Source organism: Sinohyriopsis cumingii, chromosome 18 (assembly GCF_028554795.1).
Source record: "Sinohyriopsis cumingii isolate HCF-2022 chromosome 18, ASM2855479v2, whole genome shotgun sequence".
Classification (NCBI taxonomy): Eukaryota; Metazoa; Mollusca; class Bivalvia; order Unionida; family Unionidae; genus Sinohyriopsis; species Sinohyriopsis cumingii.
The window spans coordinates 5,856,496-5,869,351 of NC_142978.1; the positions used below are offsets into that span (position 1 = coordinate 5,856,496).

The 12,856-nt window shown below is 35.7% G+C and overlaps 1 protein-coding gene across 1 annotated transcript in view; it reads left to right on the top strand.

Annotated features, from left to right (window-relative positions):
- LOC149776009 (uncharacterized) overlaps window positions 1-12,856 on the top strand; it is an 83,105-nt gene that overhangs the window by 45,920 nt on the left and 24,329 nt on the right. The window contains exons 8-9 of the mRNA XM_089942570.1: window positions 3,478-3,742; window positions 12,313-12,472. Coding sequence (XP_089798696.1) covers window positions 3,478-3,742; window positions 12,313-12,472 — 425 coding nt within the window. The remainder of the gene's footprint in view (window positions 1-3,477; window positions 3,743-12,312; window positions 12,473-12,856) is intronic.

Genomic DNA, 12,856 nt, shown 5'->3' on the forward strand with positions numbered 1-12,856 from the left:
AAAACAATGACCCTTAATCAAGTGATGAAAACTTTTCCATTCATCCTGTCTTTATACCTACTGAACAGATGTCAGGTGCAAAGATGTTGCCAGAGCTATCAAGGTGTTAATGGAGATACCAGTGAGTGATTTTGAATTCAAAACTGGATGGACAAAAACAAATGACATGCTGGTCAACCCTTCATTTCAGCTATATTTTTAAATTAAATGTTGAAAAAACAGACAATTAAACCAAATTAAAATACAACTTAAAAGTTGGGGGCAATTTTTTAAAATTTTTTTCATTTCAAGCCTTGCAAGATCATGGGCTACGAAATTCCAAAGCCAATGCACAAAGGTTAAGATAAAACAAATAAATAAGAATCTAAAAGTGAAATTAAAAAGTAAAGATATTTATTTGATCAAAAATACCTCAGTTGGAACAATTAGATATTGGCATTAATCCATTTTATCATGAATACGACTACAGTTGTAATACCTCGTTCTATCCTGAATATGCCTGTGGTTGTAGTATCTCATTTTATCCAGAATACGACTATGGTCATACTTTACTATGTATGTGTGTAGTGTCTCTAGAAGCAGGTTTTATACATCACAAATATTTTTGTACTTCTTCACCAACACAGAAAATAGTTAAAGCACGCATACACAGTGAAATTTTTTAATAAATGTGGTTGGAAAAGATATTGTTGGCTTGAAAATCGATTGATAAAATGATGGACAACAACTCAGATGTAAACATGGATGATGATAGCAAGGGTAGCATTATTGAAGCTGACGATTTGGATGATTCTGATGATAATATTGACTTAAATAATGGGTTAGAATTGAATAGAGTTGATGAAAGAGATGATGCATGGCTTCATGCACTTTTCGACAGTGATTTGGAGAATGAAGCTGACTTTGAAGGAACAGTGCAACATACCATAAAAAAAATGTTTGACGGAAAAAACTCATGAATGTTCACTGGTCGCTCAACCTGGAGAGAGAAGAGGGGTGACAAAATTTGGTTGCGGGGAATGCAATGTCCCTGTTCATACCGAATGCCAGGGAAAACACATTACTAGGTGTATAAATGCTTAAAAGCTGATGTTTACACAACAACTGATGTATGGCTGTTTTAAAAATGAAATATGTTTTTTTTTCAATGTGATGTGGACATTTTTATTCACCATTAAAGTAATAGTGTTATTACTGACATAGTGATGATGTGAAAATTTGGACAAAAATTGTACTGATTAATTATCTTTATCTATCTGAAAGATTTCTAGGATTAATTTGTGACAAGTTTTCATGAGAAACTGCATGCTGAAGTACATGTTCTAGAATGTGAAGTAATCAAATTGTTCCAGGTGTTTTGTTGTCCAATTTTAGTAAAATTACTATAACTTTTGATATAACATTGCTAGAAACCGCAAAGTTGGACCAAAATACTAGAAAAAGAATTATCTTTATTTTATTCGCATAATATTTGGAGCATTTCATTCATCTTCATAAACAAAGATTCCCTGAACATCATGGTAAGTTTTTAATTTGGTCTTTTTTCTTTCAAGTCATATTTCAAAATACAGTTGCAAGCATGTATATTGGTAAATGATAACAAAACATATATCACTGTGTTGCAAATTGTATTTCCTTTTCAGAGATAGATAGTTTTATAAAAGAAATCACAATGTTACAACATTTTTAGTAAACATGGTGAAGGTCATCACAATAGAATTGCTTCTCAGGAATCTGGCACTGCAGTTCAAATTGGTAAACAGAATAAAATGGGTTAATGGAATGAACGTAAAATCCTTACATAGCAGTATGGAACAATAAGTTTGGCATAGTTGTATAGTTTGCAGTATTGTTCAGTATTCTATTTTGTCAACTTTTGTAAACAGTTTGGGAAGTATTCTGCACAAGAATCCTGTCATTCAGAAAACAACGGAACTAGAATTTGATTTTGAAACTAACTAAAGGTACCATTTGATTATTGAGATTTTGTTGTTCTGATTACACCTATAAGTAACAGAATAGTTGTAATGCAACCTAAACTTATATTATGTTTGATGAATGAACACTTTTGTTGGCTGCAGATCCTCAGTCTCATTCTAATGATGTGTACTAAAGAAAACAGCTACTTCCAGATCTACTACAAAAGTCATATTCTCTGCAAAACATAATCGTCTAATTCTGGCGTACACAAACCCTTGTAATATCACTTGTTAAATCTGCAACTGAGGGTCATGTGAATAAAAATTACAACAAAAATTACACAATTGATGAAGGATATTAGGGTAGAAACATCAGAAACCTGTGTGTTAAAACTTTCCAGAGTACACATTTCCTGATAAAATATTTTCAATACTAGCGGATAAAGGTCCAAAACTTTTATTGTTGGCATCATCCCAGGTCTTTGTATACCAGATGAGGCTTGAATCAGCAAACAAGGGCCCACCTTAGTGTATATCTAAATGTGTTATGTTCTAGTACCTGAATTTATTTTAGCCATCTAAAAACATTCTTGAAAAACTCAATGCATAAGCTTTTGTTTTACAGTGCTTTGAACCTTTGTTATCCAGAGGTAGAATGTCTGCTGAAGTCGTGATCGTTTGAATTATTGGGACAAAATTTATATGTAGGCTTGGATAATTAATGTTTGTGGTGCTGTCCCTAGATTGTTTATAGAGGGTGCTATGACCTATACTTACTGGGGATTGTCCAGAGCTTTAATACATATCATTAGTTTCTGGCATCAACATAGTTTCATAAACCCCTTTTTGCAAATATTATCTTAAATGCACTGGTAGAGAACATAATGTCGACCGCTACATTGGCCTAAGTGGTTAGAGCATCCACCTCGGATGCAGGAGGTCACAGGTTCAAACCCATACCAAAGACTTCTTACAATGGTACTAGCAGCTGCCTTGCATGGCACTCAGTGTTAAGAGGTTAGTGTTTTGACAGGTTGGAATGGTGTCATGATAATATGACTGGGCGGGACATGTCTGCATGATGCCCCAGTGCTAGACATCACTATAAACTGACACAGAAAAGACATCATGGCGATATGACTGAAATTTTTTAAAAGTTACATTAAATACCCACACATAATAATGTCCTCTCATAAAGATAGTATCCTCATAAGACACCTGATTATACTACACTTCAAATGACTTGACAGGCAACAGGCACCCTGCCCATACTAGTGTTCTGGGGAACAACACTGGCTTGATATAGTACACTAAAACCTGTATAAGAGACCAACCCTTCTGCTAACAAAACCTAGTCTTACAAGACAAGTTGTTTCTCATGGAGGTCATTTATCCATTACAAACAGCAGTGGTCTTTCACAATAGGTCTTTCATGATAGGTATTATGGTATGTAATACTGTACAAATCTGTTCACTTGCATTCGGATAGTATTGGATGTATTATTAAACTATCAAAAAGACCTTTGTGATGAACAAGAACACTTTCTTCCAATTTCAGTGAAAAAATTGCAGTCCCCATTTCTGAAGTTTGAGGCAGTGAACCAGTGTTATCGACCATGCCACAGTCAACTAGAGGCTTGGCCACGAGTAAATACTGACACTCGTAGGGGTACCTGCCCTTTTGATGGATCTGGTTTGGCACAAGATGAACCGTCACGTGAGGAACGAGGGGAACTGGTAGAGGCTGCACAGCTGGATGCCCTGATTCTTGCCAGTCCTAAAGAGGAACAAGAGGGATCATATCGCAGTGTACCTCATCCAGGGTATTTATTGCATTTGATGTAAAAAGAAAGATCAGGTTTTTTGCCATATACAGTGTACAGAAAGTATCACTTGTTAACAAAGAACATTAATTTATCCATTTTCTCAATTTCTTTTTTAAGTTTCTAATTTTCTTTTTTAAACATGCACTGTGTGCAGTGGGGATGACTTGAATTGGTCCTGTTCAGTCTATTCTTTGCAGCTGTCCATCCAGCCTGAAAGTTTGTTGGCAACATGGCACAAAAACAGCTCAAAGTACACAGGTGAAATTTGACTGGCTTATTGTTATGTTCAAATAGAGATTTAATGTCATCGAATATGTTAAATATGTAGAAAATATTAGTATTTCAAGAAACAAGAGACAAAACTTGAAGTTGTGCTTATCACATTTATAGTCATCAAGAGGGAGGTAATTGCTAACATAAGTATAAAAAATAATAATAAAACTGAAATTCAGAAGCCCCCCCCCCCCCCAAATATTAAGGACATTACAAAGGTGTGTCATGTCCTCAGTGTAGTTTTCATAACTAATTGCTCTCACAATGTCCAGTTTCATTTTAAGAGACTGGTAATTGATGTCAAAGCTGCTTCAAAAGCATTACTATACGCATTCAAAATCATGTAGAAATCCTGAGATCAAACAAATAATCAGTTCTCAAATTATATTTTTACTGTTTATGGGATGTAACATTTGAGTTAAAAGTCGTTATGTCACAAAATCAAATCAATTTTATACCAGTCTCACAAATATCCTACTTTGACCCATTTCCTGAGACAAGTCATAAAATGAAAGCAACAAAACAATTTCTAGCACAATTTTCCAATTTTTTAAAATCGATTTGGAGTCTGAAAGTTGCCTCACAACTTTATGAAACATTGGTAGCAACTGGATAAATAGTTAATACTGTTTTCATGAAGCAGTCTTCATTTTATGTCATCAGTTTGCTACCCTGGTGTTGTAAAAAAATATCTGTAAACAACCATATGTGTATGGCATTTTACTGCAGTTAAGATGGAAGTAAGCATCAATAGCCATAAAGCGGTGGACAGTTTCAGTTTACTTGGTATTTTGTTTGAAATTCATTTAGAAAGAATTCATGTTTCACGCATGATTTCCGAGTACTTTGATTTTCCAGTGCTCTTCATGTTTGGTATCCAGTTTCAGTTCAAGTCTGTTGTTATGTCATCATTAGATTTTAAGTGCAAATAATGCTTTTTGATGTTGCATCTGCTTAAAAAAAATAAGTAATGATTTCATGAGGGCACAAACAATGCTTTGGAAATGTGAGTTATATCCTTCCAAGGGGCAGAGTTTCAGGGTCACCATATTCATGATTTATTCAGGTTGATATTTGGGTCTACTTAAAGAGGGACATGTTATTTAATAATGTTTTTCCAGTGAGTATTTCTATTTGAAGTATGCCATACTACATCGACTTTGTATATACGAGTCTCATGCATGCTGACCCTTGCATCAACTGACATTTCATCAGCATGGACCATCTCAAAGTAAATAAACTGGAGGGAACAAATAATAGATTATGACAGTGTTGCTTGTTACTGGAATAATCAGAAATTTTGCTACTTTCTAAAGGGTGGTGGTGGCAAAGATCCTATTCCATTATCTTTTTCTGAGTATGACATTTAAATTCTGTTGTTTTGTTGCTTGCTTTTTTTATATTCATTCATTTTTTTGCTTGGTAGAGTTAGGAAGGAGACTTGATGCACCTGCATATATTAAAGTTCTGTAAATTGTTTAATCATAATAATCCTAATTGAACACTTTTTACTTATGTTCTTGTTAAGCGACTTATTAACACGTAGCGTCTCCAGGTGGCCAAGTAGTCTAAAGTGCTATCATTACAGACAGCTAGAATCACACCGCTGTCCACATAGGTTTGAGTCTCAGGCTTGGCCAATATGGGTATGTGAAGAAGCTTGCCAGTATCTTTCTGTGGGTCATCGTTTCTCCCGTCTTTTTCCTTCCCCAAATATACTGGTTGCCATGTAGAGCTTATTAAGAAAAATGGTGTTAAACCCAAAACAACCAACCAACCTACATGCTGTGTCATTAACTTGTACATTTTTTATTGTGTTTTATTCTATCTTGTCAATTCAATGAAACTTGACTAAGTGTAATAAAAGCAGCAAGTTCAGCAATCAGAAAGACACACGACTTGTGCCTTTCATGTTCAAAATGTACTTTGTCAGTAGCAAGCAGTGTGTACGCTATATGGTCCAAGAGTGTACAGAGTGATGTTTTTGTAAAAGTTGACTTAGGCAAAGAAAGAAACAAATTTTTTTTAATTCCATTCAAGTAATTATGATCAATTGGGGTGTACCCCCATCTTTAGGCAACATAGGTGGCTTTACTTCTTCTCCCTCCCATGTCCAAGCATGGCCTTCGGGCTTGTATGTCTGGGCACATGTCGATTTTATTGGATCCAGTAGATGTATCCTTTGCTACCATACAGCCGTCTGAAGCCATCCACGATTGGCCTTGCCTGCAGTTTCATTCATACATGCCAACCAATATGCTTTTGGTGTAATCATTATGCTTTTTACCACCAAATTACGTTTTCCACGGCGCTGCATATAGATTACGCTTTTTTGCTACATTAAAAAATTTAATTAAAATAAAGCAATAAAAAAAATTGCTTGTCATTTTATTATTTTCTCTTTAAATCCACTCACATAATGTTGAGAATATTCTTAAAAAAGTGACTGCTGCATAAGAATAGCATAAGAGTATTTTCTTTATTTGCTATTTATAGAAGCTTTATGACTGATTTCAAAGAAAATAGACTGTTTTCTTCAAAAGTGATCTTTGCCTAACAGATTCATTTTATTAATAACATAGCTAGTTAGTGAACCAGTCTGTTTTTAAAGAAAATGGTGCCATATGTTATGTGAAACACTTTACGGTGTGAGTTTTGGAAGTTATATGATGAAAATATTAGAGCAAATGGATCTTTTAAAACTTCTAAAAATGTCAGATCAGAAAAAGTGACAAATCAACACCGCTTTATAAACTTTAAAAGAAGAATATGAGAGTAATGTAATATATCACTCTGAGCACCTGAGCCTGACAATTGCAGAATTCCAGTTCACGATCATTCAACAAAAGTTACACCTATAAACTGGTGTTAGATAAATATTTAGCAGCAGTTAACATGTCTCCACCATTTTTTTATATATAAAATTCTCACTACATCAACGCAGGTTTGTAAAGTTGTTACCTTATGTTTGATTTGGCTTCCTTGGCTATTTTCTAACTGGCAGGAAAACTCTACCAACCAAAACACCTGAAAGCCAAAATTGCTCAGGTCATTAACAGAACAGCTCATCATTCAATGATGAGTGTGTTCATTTCCACTGGCAAACTTAATTTATACATATTGATGCCAGTTTGTGCTTCACAGCAAAATTTTCTTTAAAAAGCCACATTATGTTCAAGCTTTCAGTACAACTCCATTTAGCTTGCCATTGGGGGGAGGGGTTGAAGAAGTTCAGAGGTAATTATATCAAGAACTACCCCATCAACTTGCAACTGTGTCATTTTACAAACCAGCTATCCCTGCCACAGCATACAGAAGATAGACAAGTCAAGCAAAGGGATCTTTTACTTCCCAAGTGACATTCAGATCTCGACCTTATCATACATGCCAACCATTACGTTTGGTGTAATCATTACACTTTTTTCACCAAATTATGTTTTACGCTGGCCTATATGTGGATTCTGCTTTTGCAATAAAAAGTTGTCATTTATATTATCTCCTTAATTCCACTCATCATAGAATATTCTAAAATGGACTACCATATAAGAATAGTGCAAGAGCTAATTATCCATTGTAAATCTACATGACCTTTCCCAATTTTCTATTTATAGCAATTATATATGACCCATTTCAGAGGAAACAGATGAGTTTCTTTAATGTGAAAGTTTGTCTTGCACATTCATTATATTGATAATCAAGTTAGTAGACCAGTCTGTACTTTCAAAGAAAATGATGCCAGATATTAAGCAAAATGGGCTTTTACAGTTTGACTTGTGGATGACAATTCTTAGTGCAGAGGGTCTTTTTAAACTTCAAAACATGTCCAATCAAAAAAAGGACAAATCACCACTGCTTTACAGATTTGTAAGGAATATGAGAGTGAGCAGTACATCATTCAGGTTGAGCACATGTCATGCTCATTGCAGAATTTGTGGACTTCATGATCATTCGGCAAAAATTAGAAATGTGGACAAGTTTTTTGTATTCTGGTTCTAAACCACATGGAATGTGCCCAATTTTGCCAAGTATTCTGTCTTGGTTTGTAGTAAAAATAAATGTATATTCTACATAGTTTGCTCTAATTTTGGTATGTAAAATATTATTTACGATGTCTTAGCCTGAACTAATATTAGTACTAATGATGTATAAATTACAATTTCTGTCCTCAAATTAAACTTTTTTTGCCACTTATTTTTACCATAAAGTTAAACTTACACCTCTCAGAGGGTTGGCATCAATGTGTTATGCCAGCAAAAAACACCCAAATCATTCTTGGTGGCACCCTTATACAGCAGCTAAGAAACCAAATTTCTCCACCACCAAGTCTCCTGCCTTTGGATTTTGTTTATCCCACCCCATCCTCTTCCTCTCACCTTGTAACAGATATGCCGTTAGATTGGGAAGACGAAATTACTCAGCAGGAAATACATTCTCTCATTGATGAGTGGGCACTGGAGATTATACAAAAATCACATTCCCCAGGTTCAGTCCCGTCAACGAATCCATTCTTCTGCCAAGGTTCCAGATAGAGATGGCTAGATCCATTTATCTCTCCATCCAAAGGGCTGAGTATGCTTCAGTCTCTATTTTACAGATGCCTACATCTATGTTCCTATTCACACGATATCACAAAAGTCTTTTTTGGTTTGCTTACAGCAACAAAGTTTACCAGTTCTGAGTCAATTGTTTGTTTAAATATCAACTCTTAAATCTTTAAGAGATTATTGATTGCATCATCACCCTGTTCTGGTCAACTTCTTCATTGGTAATTTCTTTTTTCAAAAAAAGGCATAAGTGATCTCTTGTCCCTTTTGACTCATCACAGTTTTCTTGTGAAATGGGAAAAATCGGATCATCACCAATTTTGGTCTTGTATGTCTCCCACATGTCTGCATCACACAGATTGTTGAACTTGTACAATTGTTTCCAAGAGGAGTTCTTGAAACTCCTCAGCCTATTTGATCCCACTGGATAGCCTTTATATATGCCCATTACAAATGACTTTGCTGGCTCAATTTTCCAGTCCACTTGATCAAACAGTAAATATCATGAACATGGTACAGTCATTTCTGTGTACATGCATATGGCACAATCACGGTTGGCTCAAAAAAGGATTTCCTCCAGAGAAGCCTCAACGGGGCTTTATGTTCAGATGCCAGTACATACAGTTAGGGACCAGATTTGTTGTTACTTCAAATACAGTCAACAGCAAATGGATGACTGAGGAACTGCCTATTCCCATTGTCTAGTTTTTCAGTTTCTTTATCAGTGCTGCCAACTTCAGGTTAATGTAAAGAATCAGACACATTTCTGGCATACATGGTATCCTGGCCAGCATTCATCCCAGAAAGGATCAGGAGGTTATCAATACAGAATTATCCCTTTATCAGTTTTTAATTAAATTTGACACCAAATTTCAGGCCTTGGACACACTGTCAGTCAGTTGGTGGGGGTTATCAGCATGTGTCTACACTCCACCACCCCAAAAATAATACAGAAAATAAGGGGTCAGAATGCAAGATAATTATGATAGCCCCTCTATGATGAGACAGGTCTCATTACAGTGATCCACTCAGTCTAGTAACAGACAAACCCAAAAATATTACAGGCAAATCATGTCCTTTAAAATAACCAGTTGTTGGTGCTCTACCCTTGCCCAGACCATCGTCTCCTTTATGGCTCTTGTCATGACAACCTTGCAAGAAAAAGAATTTAAATCTTCGATTGCAGCAAGAATCTCAAGAGCAAGAAAGCCTTTCTTTCTGAATGCTTATGAGGGAAAGAAGGACATTTTCATTGACTAGTGTTGAGTCCATAACGTAGTCCTTTTACGTTTTTTCTTTGGCTTTATGAGGAGAAACAGTGGCGATTAGTTACCATCACCACTTCATGATATCTGACTCATTCAGAAATCACAACAGAGTCCACTCCAGTGGTCTAGTGGTTAGAGCATCTGCCTCGGATGCAGGAGACTGTGTTTAAACCTGGTCGAGTCATAACAAATACTTATAAAAATGGTACTAACAGCTGCCTCACTAGGTGCTCAGCATTAAGAGGTTAGTGTTACGACTGGTCAGCCTGGTGTCAGGATGTGACTGGGTGCAGCATGTTGCCCCAGTGCCAGACAAACTGCCACACTGCTGACATCGTAGTGATATGACTGAAAAATTGTCAGAGTTACACACACACACACGCTCATAGCAGAAGAGATGTCATGATAATGATCTGTCAGACCTAGCCAATTCTGATTTGAATAGACCAAAATCCTTCACCCTGTTTCCAAATAGGATTCTGTCCTGGATCTTATCATGGCTCGATATAGAAATTTACCTTGCTGAAGCAGTTTTAATACTAAGCTTGTTCCTGATAGTGTTCACTTCAGCATGCAGGTTGAGTGATTTTTTTTCCTTTTCAGTTGACCCAAACTCTGTTCAGTACAGATTGGATAGTTTTAGTGATCCTCATGACACATCCAGGCTTTGTAGCCAAGAACCAGTCAAAGTCTGCATGGGGTTTTCACCAGAAGAATTATTTTGGTGTCTAGACTAGTTAGTCTTGAATAGAAATTTTGCCAATCTGATATCCAGAGTGGCCATTTTGAAAATCTTATTGCTGCTCTTCATAGATAGAAAGTCATATCAGCGTTGGGTTTTCACCGAAAGACTTCTTTTGATGTCAGGTTGGTTTTAACTGAAAGCAATGCAACTACAGTATGACCACCATAGGAACCATCTATACAGATCTTGGCACTAATCGTCCTAAATGAAAAGTCACTTAATCCTTAGGTTTTCATTAGAAGACTTTTCATGGTGCCTAGTTGGACATGAATGAAAACAATGCTGATCTGTCATCCAGTATTGCCAGTGTTTACCATCTTAAAAGTTTTGTTATCGCTATTCCTTAACAGAAGCACTTCATCACATGATTTTACTTACAAGACTTATAATATCTAGTTGGTCCTAAATGAAAATGGTGCTCCGTAGACATTCATGATGGCTGCCACAGTGGCCAGCTTTAAAAGCTTGTTATTGCTACTTTTAAATGGATGGCAATATCAAAAAGGGTTTGTATGAAAACACTTTTCCAAATGTCTGATTGGTCCTACATGAAAATGATGAAGGTGTGCCACTCCTGAACAGTTGGTTGTGTTGACATAGGGATTTTACTTCAAGATTTATGCTAATTAGTTGGACTTGAATAAAAATGGTCAAAGTTACTGACTTAAGTCTTCTTTCAAGAAGAAAGCTGGTTTCCACATAACAACATTAGTTCTACATCACACACCAAGACCAGTCATTTTAAATGGCTTACATCTTGGATAAGAAAAATGCCAAATTATTTTGGGGTCAAAAGGTCAAAGGCCAGATCACTGACTAAAAAGAGAAATATGGTTTCTTCACAATAGCATCACAGACTGAACAAGCTTGATGGATGCACTGCATTTTGAGTAAGAAAGCAAGATGATTTTTAGGTCAAAAGGTCAGATATCATGTTACTGAGAGAAGAACATAGCAGTCTAAAGATAGAGATCACATTAATGGCAAGTCTAATAAGAAAATAATGGTTTCTGCAGAGTAAATTTAGTTCAAGACCATGTACCTTGATCAACAGTCCAGTTCCTTGAGACATGCATTGATCAGTCAGTCACCCTTGCTGTACTAGTGGCAAAATACAGGATTATTAAGCGTGGACAAGTAGTGTACAATATGTTGTTGAATCTGTTTTAAAGCGTTAAATAATTATGCAATTGTAGTGAAGAATTGCAATACAGTTATCACATCTTCTAGTTTAAATGGATTTCCTATTTCAATAGAAGTCAAGAATTAGCACTACAAAGCACCGGTAAACTATCAACTTTTCAGGATTCCTAATTCAATAAAAGTCAGGCATTAGCACTACAAAGCACTGGTAAACTATCAACTTTCCAGGATTCCTATTCAATAGAAGTCAAGAATTAGCAGTAGAAAAGCACTGGTTAATTATCAACTTTCCAGGATGAAATCTTCTTATTAAAATGAAAAGTTTGATATAAAATTAAATATTAAGAGTCTAATAACCTTCTGTAATTTAGTTTAACTCAAGTGCTAATAATATGGCAGACAGATTTTCTGGTAAACTGAGAAAAGCAATAATCCTGATACCAATGGTCAATTATATTTTTATGATTGATAAACCAATCAATGATTTTCAAATTGCAGCTGATTTCTTGCTCAAATGTGTTTGCATCAATGAATTTTAGTCCAATATTTTATCATCTTAAAGTGTTACTGTCATTTTACTTATTTTTGACACAGGGCAAGCACAAATATATTAGAGGATGCAACCCTTCAGTTTGGCGGAGGTCGTCTAATCACATCAGGAGAGCTTAGACGCAGGAAGGAACAGAAGAGACGCCAGGAGCGCAAGAGGGGCTACTGCGAATGTTGTAATATCAAGTATGAGGATTTAGATAAGGTGAAATTTAGCTCTTGAGTGAAAAGTAGCAAAGCTGTTAACCTGTGCTTGTTTGGAATTACCTGGAACAAAATATTTAACACTTTGGCGACGTTTTTTACTTCCTTATACAATGATTAGAGATGTTTCCCATCTTTGTTAATGACATCATTGTATGCATCTTCAGTCATTTGCGGTATGCCCTTTTGAATGCCACCAGTACTGGTTTCTTATGTTGTTAACTACATTTGTAGTACAGGTAAAAGCCTTGACAGTTACTGAAGGAAATCTGGACAAACAAAGCCTTCAGTCTTGTACATAATGCAAAGAAGTTTCAGTAAATTTTGATTTGGTGTTTAATGGCACAGAAACACAAGTGGGTTATTTAGTGCCAGTATTTGGAAT